This window comes from Platalea leucorodia (genome assembly GCF_965183815.1).
Source record: "Platalea leucorodia genome assembly, chromosome: Z".
NCBI lineage: Eukaryota > Metazoa > Chordata > Aves > Pelecaniformes > Threskiornithidae > Platalea > Platalea leucorodia.
In genome coordinates this window covers 4424028-4446915 of record NC_138858.1, presented here as the reverse complement: position 1 = coordinate 4446915, position 22888 = coordinate 4424028, and the positions used below count along the sequence as shown (strand labels likewise).

At 40.8% G+C, this 22888-nt stretch overlaps 1 protein-coding gene across 1 annotated transcript in view; it reads left to right on the top strand.

The window, feature by feature from the left end:
- Positions 1 to 22888, top strand: part of KATNAL2 (katanin catalytic subunit A1 like 2) — a gene marked incomplete at both ends in the record, with an annotated part of 33171 nt that overhangs the window by 5621 nt on the left and 4662 nt on the right. The window contains 12 exons of the mRNA XM_082335638.1: positions 1608 to 1678; positions 2071 to 2237; positions 4550 to 4592; positions 5002 to 5125; positions 6195 to 6305; positions 6801 to 6899; positions 8146 to 8223; positions 10785 to 10883; positions 11407 to 11470; positions 12760 to 12878; positions 15172 to 15263; positions 17158 to 17268. Of these exons, the coding sequence (XP_082191764.1) occupies positions 1608 to 1678; positions 2071 to 2237; positions 4550 to 4592; positions 5002 to 5125; positions 6195 to 6305; positions 6801 to 6899; positions 8146 to 8223; positions 10785 to 10883; positions 11407 to 11470; positions 12760 to 12878; positions 15172 to 15263; positions 17158 to 17268 (1178 nt within the window). The remainder of the gene's footprint in view (positions 1 to 1607; positions 1679 to 2070; positions 2238 to 4549; positions 4593 to 5001; positions 5126 to 6194; positions 6306 to 6800; positions 6900 to 8145; positions 8224 to 10784; positions 10884 to 11406; positions 11471 to 12759; positions 12879 to 15171; positions 15264 to 17157; positions 17269 to 22888) is intronic.

The window sequence follows — 22888 nt, the reverse complement described above, 5'->3', positions numbered from 1 at the left end:
GCAGAGGGAGCCGATAGGTCTGATCTGACAAAGGAAAGGCACGCTCAAGGGGTAAATTGGTTTTGCAGTACATTGCACCACCCAAACACACCTTTGCTTGTAGGAGTAAATGATTCTCCAGTATCTGCAGTATACTATAATGATGCTTCCTTCCAAGAGTGGGAAGGATAGGGTAAGTGTCTTTCCGTATGGATATTCCTTTTACGCATCTTGTGGGATTTAAAAACGTAAGCCTTGGTCAGTAGTAATTCTTTGGCTTGTTTGTGTGTCAGGCACTGGCAGAGAGCAGCAGAAGTCACTGCTACAGGTGCTGGGGCTCTGTTTCCAGTGTGAAGGGGCCAAAGATGTGAGTTTGTCTCCTGCAGGTCCCTAACACTTGGGCCAGGCTTTTTCTCAGGGATGGATGCAGGCACTGTTCAATTGGCAAAGAAGGGAGGGAAACTGGGGGTGGAAGTGGGAGTCTGTATATGCATTACTGTGCAACGGGATCAGGAATATATATGTGCTACGCAAGCAACATAAACAACTGCTCTTTCCCCATCCACTGGATAAGTGCTAGTCTTTCACACTCACACTGGGTCCTTATAAATAACGCTGAATGCCAGCATCCTAAAACAGAAAGGAAATCATTTATTTGCCTAAATGTGGGTTTGGTCATAGCTGCTTTTCCTGTGGTCCCAGCTTCAAATCCCAATGAGGCAGACCAAAGTCGATATGCTCATTTCTAGAGCTTTCCTTGTAGCAACTTTTGCTATAACCCTAAAATCTCAGGGTTTCTCTGCAGGCACTCAGCATATATGGCATGTTTCATCAGAGCAGGGCTTTGCTCCAGTATCTTATGAGATTTCTGTTTCCAGTGTCCCTTTTGCTATACTTGATATTATACTTCATGCTCCCCCAGATGCAGCTTCACTTCCTTTGGGTTCTCTGATCTGCGTGAAGAAATCCACGGGACTGACTCCATGTTGAAATTTCTGCATGTTGGGAGATGACTTTGGTCACTCCTGTGTTAAAATTGGGCGAGTTTGGTGTTATCCCAAACTACTAATTCTTGAAGTACTCTGTATTTCCTTTGTGTTTGTATATCAAGGTCCATGAATTGTGAGCTGCCAACAGCCTACAGCTGGTCTTTCTGGTGTAGTTATGCAGATCCCAGAACTTCTCTCCATCCCCCCTTCTCCAGGCACTCAGAAAATGGGTTTCTAGTTTCTAGAGGGAGGGACGCAGCCACACTGGAGCACAAGATTTCCTTGCACAGCCTTTCGAGACACTGTGCATGAGGTCTGCAAGAGTCCTACCCTGAAATCCGCCGCAGCCTGAACATGTTGGAGATCTGTAACCATAGTAAGGGAAGTAAATTATTTTTTCAGCCTCAAAGTAATTTTCTCTTCTCTAGGAAAAGGTTTCTACCCATCCAGTAGCCCTGATAATGTGTAAGAAAAATTACATTGAAAACCACTTTCCTTCTGTTTATTAACAGTGAGTTGTTTTACAGTTCTTACATGCTGTTGTCTTAATTTGTTTGTTTCCACAGGCTACATTTAGATGCTGTTTACAGCAATAAAGAGAATATTACATTTGATCTAGAGTTCTGTCTTAATTCACAGGATGAGATGCGAACAGAAGCTCGTCGAAAAAATCTCCTTATTCTAATTTTGCATTATTTAATGGAGGAAGGGTATGTTTCTTAAATAATAGTGCTCTGCATTTGTGGGTTTGTGTGTGTCTGACCTCCTGTAATATGTCCTTCTGTCCTCTACTGGGTGGATGGACAGCATGGCCCTTTGGTTTGATGTGAAAAAGAGGTAAACTGCTGTTACATATCTTGGCAGTTTACTTTGCTAAATTGTTTCAGTTTCTGGAACAAAAATGTCCTATATAATTTAAAAATACTTTAGAGTGATCACTGAAGGGTTCTTAAATAGAGTTTATGCTTTTATAATAAGTAGAGTTGTGGATAGGTTAAAAATACCATATACTTACTAATGCTATTGTTTGCTTTTTCTCTCAAAAATCAGAATAAGGTAATGACTCTCAGTTTTTTGATCTTTGTTTTTTTGAAATTACCAGGTATGTCGATGCCGCAAATGCTTTGGAACAAGAGACAAAATTAAGTTTGCGTGGCTTTGAAGTTTGTGACAACATTGATCTTGAGACAATTTTGATGGAATATGAAAGCTACTACTTTGTAAAATTTCAAAAGTATCCTAAAATTACCAAAAAGGTCCTGGACACTGGTATGTGGCTGTGTTCCAAAGTTTCCAAAGCCTAAAATGTGTATTTGCCTGATATGCTCACTGCCCTTCTCATGTATGTCACCGTTTAATGTTTGAACTCTCTTACAGTTACAGAGCTATGGTTCTAGCACGTAGGACATAAGAATTGAGAGATGGGGCTTGAGCCCTTCTGCTCCTCCTTCTCTCTTTATGTAGAGGAACAAGAAGGTGATATTTTTCTGTCTTTTAAAAACTGCTTTGATATTGGAAAATGCCATGTAAGTACAAAGTATTATGGCATAGATATATTCACTTTCTTCTCATGGGGAGAAAATAGTAAGTCTGTTCTACTTTGGATTTAATTTTTAAATTAAAATAAACCACTTAAATAAAATATTATAACAGCTCATGCAAGCTAGTGCTTAAAAGTTTATCACCACTAGTCTCATTAACCATTTCTTTTGCACATTTTCATATACTAAAGGTAATGTGCCAAAGAAGTAATAGGTTTATTTGCTCCAAAGGACTTGAAGTTTGAGGTATAAATGAATGATACAGAATAAGGCAAATCAGAATATGAGCATTCTGTTATGACCCTGTGAGCCTGAATGGTTTTGTACTTGAGCACAAAATGTAACTTGTAGAGGCCATAAAAACAGCTGTATAAGAATCTGTTATGAAGTGCTTGGAGGGTACAGAAAACACCAACATCTCTACCTATTTGTCTTGTAAGAAAAATATAATCATCAGAGAAAAGGGTGATTGGCCAGGGAACATCTCTGAGCAGTTGTCATTGTTTCATATGGCTGCCAGCAACTTTGAAATCACAGGTAAATGAAACATATAAATATAATAAAATTACCTGTATAGGTGAAATGATTTTGAAAGGTACCAAAGCTACTAGTCATCATTACTTTCACGGTGATGTAGAATATCAGTACCAGCTGGAAGCAAGCATTATCTGCATGAAAAAGAGATTTAGGGCCAGAACCTATTGATCGGTGTTAATACAAAGAGGGGCAGCCTTGCAGGACAAAACCAAAGGGATTTGTTATGAATCAAGAAGGAAAATGTATTACAAAGCATTTATCACATCATATTTATTCTTAGTCAAACTGAGTGGTAGCCAAGGCTGGATCCATGAACTTAGATCCATGTGAACAATTCCCAAAAAGCCAGTAAATCTCTTAGACACACACAAGCTCTCAGTACCCATTTTTTGGTCGGTGAAGCTACTCAGACATGGGGTACTCTGCCATTACCCAAGCCCAGAGTTGCAACCGTGCTGGCAGGGATGTATCATCCTTTTTCCCTGAAGCCTAAACAGCCTCCCTCCTGCACGTGTCTCTCTTGAGAAGCTGCTGCCTGGTAGTTTGCGATCTGCCTTAGATTGTGTCTGTGGTCAGATCATGGTACACGCAGGCCAAACAAGATGATTACTGTGGTGCTCCTTCCTACTAAATTCTTTGTAGTACTCTCAGCAAGTCCTACAGAACCAACTCATTTCCATGCTGAATTGCAGTTTGCAGTGTTGTAGATGGACCCGCAGGATTACAAGTTTCACACATGGGCGCTGCTGCCTCTAAGTACACCGTGTTGCCCAGATTCCTCAGTAAAACAGCTGTTTGGGAAGGATTATTTTATGTAAGTGTATGAGAATCTGGGTGCAAGAGCATTGCACAGAGAATGCTGATAAGAGATGTATTTTGGAACAACTAGGTGCATGCTGGTATGATACAAACCCTCAGCTTTATGAGTTCACATCTGGGCTTTGTGAGTTTGACATTTTGTGAAAAAAGCTTTTCTTTGACAGAAATTGTTTGAAATGATACAAGTGCAACCAATAACATAGTTTGTAACCACCATTGCAATGTGTCATTTATGCTGTCTTGATATGTTGAACATGATAAAATTATTAAGAGTGAGGTAAATGCTTATTTCCCAATTCAGCAAAGAAAAAATTATTAGCATTAAATAAGCATTCTGTGTGATATATTAAATTAGTTTATTGTGCTTTATCTAATCTCTGGTAGTGTCTGTTTTACTGTGAAAATGATACTGGTTTTAAAATGTAAACAAAGAAACCAAACACTGAATGAGCCTAAAATTTAACAAGCCTGAAGCCAAACTGCTCGCTCCAATATCAGTTTGTTTTCAAAACATTTTTGCAAGATTGCATTGCTTATAATCATGCTGTTCCTGTTTATGCATTGTTATTTCCAAGATCATGAATGTGTGCTCAGAAATACGTTTGAAGGGGGGGAAAAAAAAAATCAACTTGCCCTTTTTTGTACCTTTAATTATTTTCCATCTTAATGTTAATTTTGCCACAGCAGAAAATAAACAACAGCTGAGAACTGGAGGACGAACACGAAGGTAAGAGAAATGCGTGGATTTTTTTCTGGGCAGAAAATTTTCCTGTAGAAGCAATATGCAGCGTGGTTAAAATAAAGTTGCGATACCTTAGGAATACTAATGCCTAGAGTCACGCTGCTGACTGCGTGGTGCATTTTTCTGTATCTTTTAAAGGAAAATAGAGACTTATCTCCTAAACGGAGATGCAGACAATTTACAAAGTTTCTGCAGTGTGGATAAGGTAGGGTCACGTGTTTGAAAGCAATAAGCATTGTACTTTGCTGTGATTGAAATTGATGCCTTAACCTCAGTGGGAGCAAAGTTAGCCCAAAACTGCTTTATTTGAAAACTCTGCCTTTTAATCGTTTGGTATTTTGAAGGAAAAAAGAAGTTCTGAAAGCCTTTCAAGGTATTATTTTTTTCATTCTAGGGCAGCAAGCTCCTCTCAGAGTCTCCCAAGGCTCAAACATCAGGCAGTGCAACGACCATTGTCAAAAACTTCACCTGGGAGCACAACAGAATTTAAATCATCCACCACAGAGAGCCCCAAACAGGTTTAAATGCATTTTATCTTGGCAGCATTACAGTTCAAATTAATGTGATTTTATTTTGAAAGGCTATAGGCAGTAAGATGATGTGAGTTACACAATTAATAATTGTGTAATTAATGGGTTTTACTAATTATGTAGTTTAAGGATTATAGATGCAAGACTTCAGGAGAATATGCTTTCTTGCTGTGAGCTGGGGAGCAAGTCACAGGCAAAAACTAGAGGAAAAGGAGTCATATAGTCCAGCCTATACTGAAAGCAACCAGAGTTTTCCCATTAACACCAGTAGATTCATCCTTTAGTGCCAGAAAGCCAGACAAACAAACCAAGCAGAAAGTCTGGTGTCAGTTGTAAGCCTCTTCACAGTGCATAAAGTGTTTGAGATCGGGGGAGTAATTTGGCTCCGTAATTTTCAGTGTTGTGAGTCTCATTTTGGTAAGATTGCTGTGAAAACTACTTTATTACCATGCCTTACAGAGGATGGAGCAGGAACAGCAGGTTGGTGGGCAAGCACCATGTCTGTTACAGCTTTTGAGGAACTGGCTGAAGGAGAACCTTTTTTTTTTTTTAAGTCCTTGTCTATATTCCTGCATAGGGAGGAGTTCATCTCTGACCAGTTCTCACACTTTAAAAAAAACATTAACTTCTGGATTTTACAGCAATAACTGCTACGTAGTGAATGTCAAAGTAATTTATAATCCTAAAATGGCTCCTCATTTCTGAGTTGACATGCTGTACCTTATATTTGCCTGTCATTTCCACTGTTCATAAGCGTTACTTCTCATAGCTATGTAAAATGCAGATTTCTACAACTTAAAATGGAAGCTCTGTGCATGAAATAACTTGAATGCTGAGCTCTAGAGCCATGGCTTTCACCACTGTTGTCACCAGTCAGATGAAGTCTAAATGCACAACGGTGTTTGTCTGACAAATACAGGATTACTATTGCAACTTCCATGTAATTACACAGCTCATCTGGCCATGTATGAAGAGGTGGGGTGATACCTATAATGGAATGATATCTGCAACTTAGCTACTTGGCAACACATCTGTTTTAAAATTGATTTTTCTTTAGAATAACGAGAGTGCAGTTACTCTGGAGCAATCTGACTTCGGCTTAAGCGTCTCAGCAATCAGCAAAACTGGAGGAGACGGCACGTACCCAAGAAGGGTTGGTGGAAACCTAGTATGTGATTTATGATAGAAATGTGTATGTAGAAAAAAACACATGAAAGTTTTTCACAAACACCAAATGAGAGCTTTTTGTGTCTATTCTATAAAATGTTCCTGTATAATTAGCCGAAGGGTCAATTTTATGATTTGGGCAGTAATTCTTTGCATAGGAGGCTCTGCATTAAATAGCATTTCAGACATTGTCAAGAAGGAAAAAAACTTCTGTTTTTAAAACCCAGTGGTAACAGCTGAAGTTGAAGATAAATTTCAGATTCCTGAATGAGATGATAAGAGGCTCTGCAGTTAAATTGTTGCACTGACTGAGGAGATGTGCTTTCTTTTCCCATTGCTACCACAGATTCTGTGGTCAGTCTTTGCCATATTTAGGACGGCGCGTGCAGTAAGGAAACTCATTGCTGTAATGGCAAGCAAAATTTGGCCCAATGCAGTTTTAACAGTAGAGCTACCATCACGGTAAAGCCTATCACAACATTATTTTCTCCTTTAGGGCCAAGTAATTGACTTCCATGGGGCAATTCAGGATGCTGGCAAAGTATCATCAAATGGAATAGCCTTGAACAGCCTTAATTGTGATCCAGATCCATCAGTAAGTGTTTCTGTTCATATTTCCACCCAATTAAAATGAACATCAATTTTACATAACCAGGAACAAAATAAAATACCGCAACGATGTTGTCTTTGTTCCTAAGTGCTAAAAAAGGGCTTAGATTTCCAAGTGGTGTATTTTCTTCTTGAACGGATAGTCATACTTAATACTGGTCTAATTTGTTGACAGTTGTTTACCCTTTGAACATGAAAGTAGGCAACAGATACAAATGATACTGTCTGATTCACAAAAAAAAAAATTGCAGAAACCCACAGAACTTCTGAGGGTAAAATTCTGGTTCCTTTTAATTCAGTATGTTATTTAGCATTCACCTCAGTTGAGACAAGAACAGAGTTTAGATGGTTGAGATAGAAAGTTTTCAGTAAAGTAATCACTCCTTGACACAAACCATAGCTTCTAGGACAGCACATCCAACTTAGTGCCACACCACCTGGCAACTGCTACACTGAAGATACTCAAAACAGAGTATGGGGCAATGTGGTGAATGATATTTCATTGATCTGGAGGGGCTGGAGCGTGGCCAGAGCAGGGCAGCGAGGCTGGGGCAGGGGCTGGAGCACAAGGCTGGGGAGGAGCGGCTGGGGGAGCTGGGGGGGCTCAGCCTGGAGAAGAGGAGGCTGAGGGGAGCCCTCATCGCTCTCTGCAACGGCCTGAAAGGAGGCTGGAGCCGGGGGGGTCGGTCTCTGCTCCCCAGGAACAAGCGATGGGACGAGAGGGAACGGCCTCAAGCTGCGCCAGGGCAGGTTTGGGTTGGGTATTAGGAAAAACTTCTTCCCCAAAAGGGCTGTCAGGCACTGGCACAGGCCCTGAAGGTATCTAAAGGATGTGTAGATGTGGTGCTGAGGGACATGGTTGAGTGGTGGGCTTGGCAGTGATAGGTTAACGGTTGGACTCGATGATCTTAAGGGTCTTTTCCAACCTTAACGATTCTATGATTCTATGATTTACATTTTTCACTCCTCTTAATCTATGTAGGGCATGTTTAGGACTGCATGTGCAATAAGAGAGCTGCTCATTTTAATGTTACTTCAGGATTAGATTCTGTCAGGTGAAAAGATGAGTTACTGCAAATACGACTTACTTCAAAATCTTTATTATTATCCATATTTTTATAGCTTTAAAAGTTGATATTATTATGATGTATCAGCTTTTTTGAAACTGTTTCATGGTTTTTCTGTTTAAAAATAATTGAAGACTGACAAGAACTTATATTTGTCATTTTTAGGAACGATTATTGAAACCCCTTAGTGCTTTTATTGGCATGACTGGTGAGATGAGAGAACTTGCAACAGTTATAAGCAAAGTAAGATCGGATCTCCACTTCGGTTGTATAGAGATCTTGGTTATCTTTGTCATCTGAGAAAGCTGTTTGTTTCTTTTTACTGTCAGATAGTGCTTATTCTTGAATGTGCAAGCTGTTTTTCTTATCATGTGACTCCCAACAAGTCACTTCTTTAAATGTAATGATGTTTCTTTCTGATACACAATGGGAGGCAGTAATTAAGACCGTTCCTTTCTAATGGGGAACATGTAATCTAATCATGCTGTACCCATGAGACTGTCGTAGCTTTTCCCTTTGTTCTTATTGCTGCAGAAAACGTACAATACTTCACTGAAAAGAGAGATTTAAATGTATTAGCTAATACCAACTATTATCTAATGTCTTATCTAACTGTGATCAAATGGTGGGAAAACCCTTGATTCAGCTCTGTGGGTGCAGTTTCCATTCAAGGCATTAGGCGGTATTGAGTGTGGATGGTGTGCCAGTATCGCAGCAATATCCTGATTCTGAATTTATCAACCAGGTACCATGTACAAAAATAATTAGACACTGATAATCCCACATTCTTTCTAATACTAGTCCTGTGCCTTGCTTCGTGCTGCCTGCAAGAGCTGGACTCCTTGTCTTTTCTCGCTTGGTGCAGTTGGGAGATGCTATCACTGTAGGCTCTGCAAGCAGTGCCCTTCCCTCATCCCAGCACAGGAGCTGCATGGGCAGCATCGCTAATACACCGGGCAGATGGGGGATTCTTCCGTGATGGTCAGTTTGGCACCTGGAGGGAATCCCAACATGGTCAGCACGATTTTATCTCACTCGTGGGTCAAGGTGCAGTCTAGCAAACAGGCCCTGGACTAGTGGGAATCAGGGGCTACGAAGCAGATAAATGCTTTGCATGCATCACCTCCCAAACCCCGCTAGGCACTTGTCCAAAAAGCTTCATAGTATCACAATATTTGATAGTGTTGTGACTCTTTCTGGATATAAGCATCAGAAATGGTATCAACCGTTGCTCTCACATACTTAAAACCAGCTGTTTTAAAAAGCCTGGAAGACTTCTGCTGAGTGATTTTTATAGCTGTATATGGCCCAAATTCTCGATCTGCAAGTTTTGCATTTGCAGTTTAATAGAACTGAAGTCTAAGAAATTTCCAACTTCAAAGTAAGAAAATTCTCATTCATTTCAATTCCTGTCTGATTTTTAATTTACGGTAAACCTTTAAAATAGTGTTGTTCTTGCTGCTACTTTAGCAAAAAGCAATAGGGTTGCTTTAGCCTTCGTTATGGTATGTTTTTTAAATTGTGCTGGTATGTTCCTAGTTGCTATGGTAATCAACACTGTGTAAATCAATAAAAATAAATAGCATGTGGTATCTATTTCACAACACAATCTAATTTAATTTGGAAACAGTTATGGAAGTCTCTACTTAGTATCATAAATCTGATTCATCTTAATTTGCTGTTAGTAGAAAGGGAAAGTGTAATCTACTCTATATAAATAATTTTTCTAATTGTATTAAATCAAATTTTCCCCTCGGATACAAGCACATAATTTTTCTTCAGTCTCTGGGGACTGCCTGTTTTTATTGGAGAGCAGAATTTATCCCAAGTATTTGTATTGAGGATATGATATTTTCTGCAGAACAATTAGTCTCTGAAACTTAAAGCCACAAAATATTACTAAGGCAAATGGAAAGATTCATAGAAGATTTGGAAAGTTTGATGAATTAAATGAAATTAATTTAGTGAGTGCTTCAGGGCATAGACTAATTACCGACTGTCTTTTAATAGATGCTTAGGGGAAAATTTTCCTCCTGTTACAGAGCTTCTTGCACCTCTTCTTGCAGAATATAAAGCCTTACATAGTGTGGAGTAAATAGCAATTTTTCACTGTTATTTACAACAAAAGTAATAACGTAAGTAATAGGTGCAGCCATAAAGCTACTGAGCATCAAGTTTAAAACAAACAAAAGTATTTTCACATTGCACATGATTAAACTGTGGAAGTCATTACTACAGAATAAGCATGTTCAAAAAAGAGGTAGGAGAAATTCACTGAAGAATGAATGTCAAAGGGTGTTTGAACTCAAAGACTAAGATGTAATTTTAATTATCAAAGTTCTTCAGTTGCAGATTTTGATGGATGTAAATATGAACAAACGTGTCACTCCTATTACTTATGCTTTTTTTTTAAACATCCAATACTTGCTAGCATCAGAGACAAAAAATGTTAGGCTTGGTGAATCTTCATATCATGATAGCTCTTCACACATTAGTTGGTTACTAAAACCAACTAACAGAAAACAGATCAGAGAAATGGATCTGCTCAGCATATACATTTGGCAGTGTATATGCTCTTAGAGAAACTAGGGGCTTGAGGGGAAACAAGGCACAGTGTAGTAGTTCTGTAGAAGTGATTGCCGTGTAAGCTTTCCTCTTGGGAGGTCCCTAGTATGTAGCGTTAAATAATACAGTTTGTATCACTTAATAGCACTCTTACTTTATAACTGAGTCTTTTACTTTGCCAGAGGTCGTTATCCTAGTGCAGAAATAGTTTTACTAACAGGATGCGATGTATGTTGCAGGACATTTATCTCCATAATCCAAACGTGAAGTGGGATGATATTATTGGACTGGATGCAGCTAAAAGGCTAGTCAAGGAAGCAGTTGTTTATCCCATCAGGGTAAGGCACTAAATAGTTTTTGAGAATAGTTTTGTTGGGCTCGTTAGCATTTTCCTTCTCATTACAGTGGTGTTTTAGAGTTCTCACTATTTCTGTGCTTTTGTAGGCAGTTCGTGTTAAAACTATTCCTGTTCCTGCTTCATCTGACAATGGCATATGCATTCTCCTATAGGAAAATGGCCTTTCCATATTAAAATTATAAGTGTTGGGTCCTATTCTTTGGCACCTTTGGCAATGTAAGAGGTGCTGGATTTGACCTATATTAATTCAATGGAAAAAGACTTAGAGATTATCAAGTCAATTGCATTTGAAGAATTCACTTAAAAGAGATTTCAAATGATAAATACAGTATTTTTCTCAGTACTCAGATCATACATATTATATTGTTTTGGAAGGATTTTATACCCCTCTGTTCAAATTTTTAGGTTTCCTGAACGCGTTAGGAGCAGTGGGGGTAGGGGTTAGAATCCCTTGTTATGGATGATAGATTTTTAATCCCTGAATTACTTTTCGGTTTCCATAGTACCCCCAGCTGTTTACAGGCATTCTGTCTCCTTGGAAAGGATTATTGCTGTATGGACCACCAGGTATGAAGAGCTTTATACCATCTCCATTTGTTTATCACTACTTCTGTTTTTGTCCCATGGGTGAATCATTGCTGCTAATTAGATCAAATGTGTTAATAAAGAACATGTTCTGTAATGTGAAATAAAAGGGGACAATAGTGGATGATTACGTCTGTCTCTCACACTCAAACCTGTCCATTTGCTTTTCTCACAACCCTTGACTATTTCTACACCTGAATCTTTTGTAAACCAGTACTTGTACTAACCATTCAGAGGAGTGGTTATATCTCTGTTTTTACTTAGCTTGGGCCATATAAATCAAGTTGGGCTTGACCTGATCTTAACAAAATGTGAATAAATCTGGCATGGACTCACCTTCTTAACGAAAATTTCCTTTTCTTTCTTCTGCATTTGGGCATTCTGTTTTGGAAATGGGGTGGAAGCACTGCCTTCTGCTGTGCTAGCTGGGTGTTTTCCATGTCAGCACAGCCTCACTGCTCCCTCTGCTCCACCTTGACACAAGCACTACCACCATGAGTGTGGCTGGGAGGGGACAGAGGGCACAAGTACCGCCTGAGTCAGGTTGCGAAGGCTGTCGCTACAGTGAACTCTGTTTGTTGCTGTGAATGTTCAGATGTACTTTCCACAGAAGGCGTATTGACCTGTAGTCACCTGTAGCATGTAGTACTTCAGAATTTGGGGAATGCATTTGCAGTGCTGTATTACCTGAGTTTCTCCAGACAATCCTGGAAGGGCCACAAAATGATCCGAGGGCTGGAGCACCTCTGCTGTGAGGACAGGCTGAGAGAGGTGGGGGTGCTCAGCCTGGAGAAGGGAAGGCTGCGGGGAGACCTTATTGCAGCCTTTCAGTACTTAAAGGGAGCTTAGAAGAAAGATGGGGACAGATTTTTTAGCAGGGCCTGTAGCGATAGGACAAGGGGTGATGGTTTTAAACTGAAAGAGGGTGGATTCAGGCTCGATGTGAGTAAGACGCTCTTTACAATGAGGGTGGTGAGGCACTGGCACAGGTTGCCCAGAGAGGTGGTAGATGCCCCATCCTTGGAAACATCCAAGGCCAGGTTGGACGGGGCTCTGAGCAACCTGATCTGGTTGAAGATGTCCCTGCTGATGGCAGGGGGGTTGGACTGGATGGGCTTTAGAGGTCCCTTCCATCCCAAACCATTCTATGATTCTATGACTTCTTCTATTTTAGTGTTTTTATCTGAGTGATAGTAGGATGAGGGGAATTATTCAAACATTTGCATTGTATTTCTTTAGAGAGTGAATTTCCTCAACACTGTTGTTTGTAGGTACTGGAAAAACTTTGCTTGCTAAGGCTGTTGCCACAGAATGCAATACAACCTTTTTCAACATATCAGCATCCACCATTGTCAGCAAATGGAGGGGTGATTCAGAAAAACTTGTCCGGGTAAGAGTTATTATCTTATTCATTACACTTTAACAAACATCAGGTTCCCACTTAAAGAACCGGAGTTTAACACAGAACTGGAAAGTGAGTATTCCTCTGATACTCATAAACTTTCCTGTCTAGGACAAAACATGTGACTCTGTATCTAGTTCTTAAAATGGGAATAATTTCACTTCTGCAGAAGCCTCACAATGGATTCTTGCTGTGGGATTTTAGTCCTGTAATGCAAGATGAAGCATGTGTCCTGAAGGTAGCAAAGATTTTTGACTCGCTGAATAAGAGACAGGCAAGCAGAGTTCCTAACTAAAATACTGTTTGCTTAATGACCCCTTTGAAGCGCTTCACATCCTTTCTGCAAGGCTTGGCTCCTAGGCTCCCTACAAAATGTTATTTAGATTCCTAAATTCCCTACTATTCTTAGTCCTCAGTGCACAGAATTGGCAAAGAATTCCCTTGTCACAAAGATCTTACAGTCAAACACAGATGTAACGTTGTTTTAAGAAAGGTAGTTTGACGGTGAATGGGTAGATGTATTTTTGCATATAGACTAGGAAGTAGCATGCACGGCTCAACTGTCGTACAAAAAAATTCAGGCATTCAGGTGTAGCATACTTGCCCTAAGATGCCCATCCTCATCTCTCCGTAATGTCCGCCATTTCAGTGTAAGAAATCCACAAGCACTTAGCCTTCCTTTACACTCATCTCTTAGGCTACACGTCGGATAGATAGAGAGCTCTTGAAAATGAGTAACTGTGTCAGTCTCTGCTCAGCAAATGGCATTAAAAGCATTGCTAATCTCTATTGAAATTTAGGCGATGTCTGCAAAATAATTATTCTTCATGTCTCCTTTGTCCTTTAAAATGGCACATATTTCTTCTGACATTCGCCTCCTATGTTATTGATCCTCTTGACATCTGCTCAGTAGCTTCCTAGAAGTTTCCCTTCTGGCAGGAGCAGGCATGGGACAGTCCGGTTTTTGACACCACTATCCAGAAGGGTTTTTGTGAACATGCTGCAGCATTTGCAATGATGTTCAATTTGTGGCATTTCACCCTTAGCTGAGTTTTTGGCAGAATCCAGAAATGAAATAAGATTGTGGATTGGGACAGCTCTAAGAAAAGTATTGTGTGAATTTATATCCTAAAATCACATGAGGCTGGTGCAGGAGTTTTCTGAAGTTGTGTGAAGTATATGTGGGTTTTGTGCTCATTTGGAGGAATGTCCGCTCATCCAGTTCTCAGCTGTGTTGGTGTGATTTTATATTTTAGATTTGTAGCAAAATTGTAGACTGCAAACTGTCAGCACCTTTTGCATGACAGCAGTGGTAGCGAACGTATAAACAGAACTGATATCATAGCATCCAGTTTTTGTTTCAACCATCTTGGAAAAACCACTTATATGGCAAGAGTATTATATAATCCAATATTCTACTTAATTGCAAACTTTTGCTTCCTTAAACAGTACTAATTACAATGCTAGTCATGGACTACTTGTGGCTCTGGGCAAGTAATTTAAACCCTGTGCTTCATATCCAAAGAAAATAACGTATATCTTTCTAAATTTGTTTTTTAAAGTGTTCAGATTACAAAGGGCTCGATTAATATATATTGTTAGTGGTATTTATTTAAAAACTCAAAGAACACTTCACTGAAGAAGAACTGACAATATGTTTTTACTGCTAATATAAGCCTTTCCATGTTTACATACAAACTAGATGACACTTCTTTCTCAAAAGGGCAGACCCAGATTTTGCGTGTCAGCTTAATATTCCACTTCTCATCTTGATTGTTCAAGCAGTTTGTTTGTTTTCACCAGGAAAAACAAAATAACTGCTTGATTCTTATCAAGAGAATCAGTCCATTTTCTTTCATTATGGTTTAGCTGATTTTTAATTTTTCTTTCTCAAATCCTTATTAAAACTACAAATGGAGCAACAACAAGAGATGTATGTTTAATCTCTGGTACCAGTTTAGGAGTTCCCAGAATCCTCTGATGGATCATTTTCTTCTATCCCATTATTCGCAGGGTACTCTGATAGGATTTAGCCAGAAAGATTTACATATAAAGACAGGATTACAGGCCTGTGTTCTTTATATCTCCTTTACAAACCTTTCAGAATTTGAGAGGATTCAGGGACCCTCAGCCTACCCAGAGCTTTTTCCCAGCAGATACCCCTTTTTGTCCTAGAAGTTTGGAGGGTGGCTACTGTTACTTATCTTCTGTGCCAGTGGCCCTTAATGCCATTTTGTGTTAGTTTATGTTTTCTTTCACATTTACTTTTTTCTCTAAACAGGTGTTATTTGAGCTTGCCCGGTATCACGCTCCTTCCACAATTTTCTTGGATGAGCTGGAGTCAGTTATGAGTCAAAGAGGCACTGCTTCTGGGTAACGGATGAGAGCACTTAATATGGCTTTAGGAGAATATTTTTTCCCCTTTTACTGCATCTTTTCAATAGTGTGTGTGTGCGTTCAGGTGCTGACCAATGTTTAATCATAGAGTGTACCTGTTAGAAACAAATCTTAGCTAAACTAATGCCTGAGGCTACTCTAGAAACTTCAACAGGAGCATGATTGGGCCCCTGGAAGCCCCATCTTTTAGATTTTGTTGACATTACAATTACTCTGAGTGATAATGATAATTTTCTTGACTTTTTATGAAGCAGTTTTTCTTTTGTTCTGTTGTCAACTTTGGGAGCCTCTCAGTGTGTTATTGTCAGAATACCTATCAGCTCCAAAAGTACCGTTTCATGGAAAAGTTGCATACGCTGAGGGGATGTAAAAAGCGAGATGTAGTGCTTGTTTTATTCACACTAGATGAGATCAGTAGAGAAGCAAGTGTGAAAGACAGGTTGTGTGAAGATTAGCAAGGGACTGTGGGTCCAGCAAGACTGTGAGAAGGAGGGAGGTGCAGGAGTGTATAACTAGTGGTGTTGTGCTTTAAAATAAGGGATTTGAAGTGGAAATAAAGGCAGTGAGGGGGGGAAACAACAGAAGACTTGTTAGAGGCGACTAAGAAGCAGCTGATTTTGTGGCACTTTGGACAGGCTTAGGCATAGCAGGGTAAGACGGAGCGTATACAGTGGAAGGGTGTTTTCATCAATGGGACAAATTTTGGTGGCATTGTCAGGACTTCCAGATGCAGGAATGGGAGGATGTTATTATTGTTATCCATGTTGTAGACAGCTTATAGTTAAAAACGGATTGAAAAGGTTAGGGATGGGGAAGAAGCAGGAGAAATATAAAAATATTATTATAACCATTAGGAGCCTATTACAGTGGATTTTATGTACTGTAAATTGTATGCTCACAAAAATTTATAAATAGAATATGCCGTATCGTAAAGATACACCTTGCAATAATTGTCAGTTAAAACCTATAAACTATGGGCCAAATTTTGCCTTCGTATATGCTTTTAAAAGCTCTCATTAACATCACTGGATTATATATTTTAATAAGAATTTTTGTCTAAGATTATGTAGTTATTTTACATATCCTTATTAAATATTGACTTGGCACCGATGTGTGGATGCCTTTGCAGAAATAAGCCATTAAACCTGAATTGTAGCTCTTACCATCTAAGGCCCTGATGTTTTCTCTGGGTTTGATCCAGGAGTTTCCAAGAACTCCACATCTGGGACCAAGAGTTCAAACTTGTTTCCTGCAAAATTGGTTACCTGGATCAGGGCCAGAATTCTTAGCACTTTGCTTAAGTTCTCCTTCTCTTTTTGAGGAAAGATCCTTTCTGTGTGGTCTCTGCCCCATTTTTAAATTCATTTCAATAGGGCATATTTTTCTGTTTGCTTTTGATAGAATATTTTGCAAAATATTGAATTAAGTAGTAGGTGTATCTTCTTGTGGCCACTTAACATTCATTCACAGAAAAATGCCAGCAGTTGCCCTGACTAGGTAGGTGTGTTAGTTATTTAACGGCAACTATCATATTATAAAAATTCTCTTATATAGATCAATCAATCAAAGCCTTAGCTGTTTTCCAGTAAATGTCAACATTGCGTGGAGATTAATATGAAGAAAAAAATAAATATTTTCTTTGGATTCAGTAATAGCGAATTCTCCTGACTTTAATGCACTGAAAAGAGTCCATTTAAGTAATCATTGGAAAGCTTGATTTTAATGCTTAGATGTTAGCTAATGGAGCTTAATCATGCTTTGAACTGGGGCAAAACTGTGACAAGGGCTCAGTTGCTGTGAATGACACTGTATAAATAAAGATGATTACTTTAATGCACTGAGCAAATAATATTTCTCTGAATCTTGGTAGTGGTGAACATGAAGGAAGTCGGCGGATGAAAACAGAATTACTGGTGCAGATGGATGGCTTGGCCCGATCTGATGATCTTGTATTTGTTTTAGCAGCTTCCAATCTGCCATGGTAAGAGATCCAGAGAGTACATTTTGAATACATTTGCATGAGCTTCTAAGCACAGATGAAGATTTTATTTAGACTTTTGCAGAAAAAGCCTTGATATTTGGTTAAAGCATTTAAAGATTAATTTGGAGCTTTTACTTTTAAACTCTACCATTCTTGCTATTTGTGCCACATGACAATAATCCATAATAAAGTCAACATATGCTGGTGCTACCAGCTGCTAATATTTAAAATGGAGTATTTGACTTTATAGGAAAGTTATTTACTATGTTTAAGCTAAGAAGCGTTTCAGCCTGGAACTATAAGGTGCTTAAAACATCTAGTGCTTAGAAGGATACTCCGTAAATAGGAATGTTGGGTTTTATTGGTATCAAATGTGACTTTTAAAAGTTGAGGGACAAAATTCTTCAGTTTCTTTAACATAATTTAGAATAGGAGGATAAACGGTTTAAGCCTGAAACTAGGGCACTTCATCATGTTGGTTCTCAAAATGGGCAGGACGTGTATTCAGAAAAAGACAGACAGGAGAGGATGAGGTAGGGAGGTAACGTTTGTAGTGTAACAGCTTGGGGGAGTCCAACAGACAGCAGAAAACGTCCGGCTCGTGCTCTCCTTGAATAGCATCTCCCATGGCCGCTGTCAGAGCCAGCACGGTGATCCGGCTGGATCATTCATATGAACCAGGTAGGATTCTTCCCTACAAAACGTTATCAAATGGTTGCAAATGGTGCATGGGGAAAACAACGGCTGTTGGTTAAGCGCAGTTATTTTTAACAGTCTGTTTTGCGGCTCACTAATCATTTCCCAGAGTAGGAGCCAACACCTGTACAGGGAATTGAAGCACATTGATGATGGGCTTGGTTTTGAAGTTAGTTTTCGTAGGTCTGAAACTAGTCTGTGGATTTCTGCCTGCCCTGAGATTCCCTCTGTCCCTGGGCTACCAATCCATGAAATCTTCAGTGGAAGAACATCTTTTCCAACAGAGAAATCTGGGCATTGGAAGCAGAGAGGGGAGCCTCAGCAAAGTAAACTGTGGAAACTATCTGTTTGGTGAGGGATGGTCTTGGAGGCAGATGTCTGCAAAAAAGATGTTAGGCATAAGAAGGGTTTTTTTCCATGCTTGCTCCTCTACCTGTAGTGTACATGGAGCAGAGAAGTACAAGGTGCCTGCTTGGGGCAGACGGAATGGCTAGCGTTTTGCCGTTTGCTGCTCCTCATAGCACTGGGGTCTTTCTTGATACCTGTATCCCTAAAGGTGTGCAGACCTAAGTGGGCCTGTTCACCTCTCGCATGTAGAGGTGGTCAAGCTAGGAGTCTGGAAAGGAGAAGACAGCAGTCCTGTTTCCAGGGAACTTCAAACCATGGCCTGGGAAACGTTTGGTGGAGCCCAATGGCAGCTGTTCCCAGCAATGGCCTTGCGCGAGCAGCGGCTCAGCAGCATTTCAAGTGGGGACGCTTGAAATTTGACTGAAAGGCATGTTGTTCATTGACGTGATGCTCACCCAGAGCAAGTGAGGGCTCTGCACCCACAAAACCACAGGCTTCGTTCCTGGATTGTTTTTCATGATTAGTGAGTTTTGGCTGATTCTCGTGAGGTTGCCATAGGGAGACATGTTGAAAAAGCCCCTCTGTGTGACTGGAGGGCTCTGGGCTGTGATCAGCAGGCTGTTGCTGGCCGTTGGGAGTGCCCGAGCCTGAACGACACAGTGTGTGTATCCACAGCTTCTTGCTTTTGAGTACTTATAAAATAAGCATCAACTCCCAGCGCATACTTTATTTTGTTCAACATACGAATGCAGCTCTCGGTCATGACACACCACCTAATGTTCTCTCACAAAGTTTGTGGTAATGCTTTATTCCTTTCCTCAGCTGATCCAAGGCCAAGGGAACAGGCAGAGAGAATTAAAAACAGAAGTGATGTTGAGGCTCAAAGGTAATATTTTCAATCGGTCCCATGTGGCCTGTAAGCCTGGCCCATTTCAAAACATGTCAGTGCTGAGAAGCCTGAGTCCTTCAGAGATGCAGAGGGATTTGGGTCCCCGAGTCTCCATAGCTCTGTGGACGGCTCTGCCACACAGTATTTCCTACATGATGGACAAAGGGGTGTTTTACCCAAGTCCGTCATCTTTCATGCACTTTGTGGGCAGTGTTCACATCACGTAATTTTGGCACCTAAGGTAGAAGGCAAGTTTCTGCTGCTATGAGACAGTCAGCAGCGAAACAACAGATGCAGCAATTCAGAGTAATTGAGAGACCCACAGGGGCCAGTGCTGTTTAACATCTTCATCGACGACTGGACGATGGGACGGAGTGCACCCTCAGCAAGTCTGCAGATGATACGAAACCGGGAGGAGTAGTTGATAGACCAGAGGGTTGTGCTGCCACTCAGAGGGACCTCGACAGGCTGGAGGAACGAGCCCACAGGAATCTCACGAAAGCTCCAGTGCAGGTGATCAAACACTGGCACAGGTTGCTCCGGGAGGCTGTGGAGTCTCCATCCTTGGAGATGCTCAAAACCTGACTGGGTGCAGCCCTGAGCAACCTGCGCTGGCTGACCCTGATTTGAGCAGGGGTTTGAACTAAATGATCTCCAAGAGATGCCTTCCAACCTCAGCCATTCTGTGATGCTGTAAATCAAAGCAGGGGCCTAATCTGGGTACCGTCAGAGTAATTCAAAGTATTTCTCTCTTCTGAATGTAAGAAAGCCTAAGGAGAGTGGTCTTCTAAGTTAGGCATAGAGGCACAGTTACTGCATAAAAACAGGCAGTGTGTTGCACTTCAGTATCCCTCGTTAAAATTAGATAAATTAAAATAAATACCTTAGCAGTCACTTGAGAATTACTCAGTTCTTCTCTGATGTAAAGGCTGGAGTTTCTGTCCATCATGGGAAGAGATCCAGTCCACCTCCTTCTACAAGCCTGTCTTTCCCTCTACATTTTCTTAACTCATGCAAAGCCTTATGTTTCCCATAAAATCAAGGAAGGATGCTTCCGAGAACCAGCAGGCAGACATCTTACCTGCTGAAATTCCAGTGCCAAGGTGGCAGCGTATTCGGAGCCTCTCCTCTGCCTCTCTCCATGGCCTGCCCAGGGCTTTCAGGCTCTTTAACTAGGAGAATGGCTGCGTGGGCACCTAAAATTTATGTAGAAATTAGATGTACAAGTTAGGCTGGTTCCCACCCCTGGCCCAACAGTGTGAGTACAAAGCCATTGCTGGCTTTTATAGCCATAAGAGCAGAGTCTGTGTGTTGGTTTGGGGGATTTATGCCTTGGACAAACTCATGAATTTAAATTGGTACAAAATCCACCCCATTTTGTGTTACAATATCTACATGAAAGGAACTGAACAGAATTTTATTTAAATATGTTCCAGTTGTGTAAGAAAATGCTGAAAAATAAATAACTACTGCGTGTGTGAACAGTTAAGTTTGAAAGAGAATTAATACATTAATAATCCATTTGTCTCTTTATGGTTCATTAGTAATACACTATAAATGTTTGTTATTGTAGCATCGTTACCCTTTTAGAAAGAGAAACTCTGAGCAGTGCATTGCACCTTTCCATGGTCTCTTAAATTATCTTGTGAGTGGCTAAGCTTCACATGTAAAGCTGCAGCATGGCAATACTAAAACGGATCAGATGTCTTTAGAGGATCCATGTCTTTTTACTCTGGCACACGGGTTTGAAAGGAAAAATTGGGTATTTGAAACCCACTGAGGAAGAGTTCAGAGATAGCAACTGGTCTGAAGGTCACCGTGGGGCTGGTGCTGGATCTAGGGATCTTGGAGATGTGTTACTGTAAGCGTGAGGCTGAGCTCGCTCTGCTTCTGTGGAAAGAGATTCTTGCATGTGTCTTGTTACCATGTGTCGGTCTTCTTATGCAACTGATAAACTCTGGAAAGTCATGCAGAAATTACAGAATACAGTTCTGAGTGTTTTACACGTTTGACTTTGGACCATTTTGCAATTCTGAAGTGCTAATTTCTGCAGAATTGCTTCTTTGAAACATCAAAAATGACACAGCTTTTTTTAAGGTAGATCCAAAATGACAAGATTTCTATTTTGGGGGAACTGCTCCCACAGAAAGCTGGCAATCTGCGTTGGTACGAGGGTGGCAGCTGAGCCATTGTGCCAGCTCTCGCTTTTGAAAGTTTTGTACCTGAGAGCTTAGAATTTCCTTTTGGACTTTCTCAACATTGCTCATGGGCAGGTTGGATTTTGCCCTGTCTTAAGGAAATCCAACCTTTGAGTGCAATGACTAGGTTGTCTGCCAGAAATGTGCCTACCGCAGAGAATACGCTTTAAGATGTGGCTGAGCGTATGCTTAGAAAGGTGTTTTATGGGGATGGAAAGCTAGTGAAAGCCATGAGCATCTTACATCATCAAGGCTCAAAGCCTTGAAGAATTTGGGAGTATCTGCTTCCAGAGAGGTCAGGCGGGACTTGAACCCCCTTTAAGATCTCAACTATATGTTTACAGATTATTTTTATGTGTATGAGGCAAAATTCAGTCCTACTGTAAGACTCCGGACTTCAGCCGCATAGGAATATTTCATAGCAAGGTTTCAAAATACCTAGTACTACAGTCCGAGGTTGTGGCTTCACAGCACAGCCCTGTGTCCTTGCAAACATTTGGTATTAAGCTGGATTTCAAGAGATTTGTTTAACTTGGGTATTTATTGATCATGAAAAAAATTAGTACCAAGCTGCTTTCAGAGGAATGAAAAGAAGCCTAAACAAAGCTCTTTACGTTGTCCTAAGCTGCACTGCAGCTATTGATCTTCCTCTTCAGCCAGTGCTTGCTGCCCAGCCTCGCTTCCTGCTACTCATCAGCAAGGCACTTTCTATTGACAAATAACTTGTTGAAATGATTAAACATAATTAAATAAAATAAAGGCCTCGTTAGTGAAGAAATAAAGTGATCCTTAACCACTTAGTGAATGTTTCCTAATGTATTAGTGCATTTAATTCGACTTCCATTGCAGTGCTGCTTTCTTCTCCCTCCCCACCCTTGGGATGGGTGAATTGTTAAGGTTGGAAAAGACCCTTAAGATCATCGAGTCCAACCGTTAACCCAGCACTGCCAAGGCCACCACTAAACCATGTCCTCAAGCACCACATCTACCCTTCTTTTAAATAACTTCTAGGGATGGGGACTCAACCCCTGCCCTGGGCAGCCTGGGCCAGGCCCTGACAGCCCTTTCCGTGAAGAAATTTTTCCTAATACCCAACCCAACCCTGCCCTGGCGCAGCTTGAGGCCGTTCCCTCTCGTCCCATCGCTTGTTCCTGGGGAGCAGAGACCGACCCCCCCGGCTCCAGCCTCCTTTCATGCCGTTGCAGAGAGCGATGAGGGCTCCCCTCAGCCTCCTCTTCTCCAGGCTGAGCCCCCCCAGCTCCCCCAGCCGCCCCTCCCCAGCCTTGTGCTCCAGCCCCTGCCCCAGCCTCGCTGCCCTGCTCTGGCCACAGGCTGATAGACTCTTCCCTTCTGTCCGAGCTGAGTCCTGTCAGAGCCGTGAGCGCACGGCCAAGATGAGCTCAAGAAGAGGTGGGTTGTGAAACCCAAATCAGATCTGGGATTACCCCATAGCGAGCCCTTTCCTTCACTCTCAGCAGTGCACAGTGTC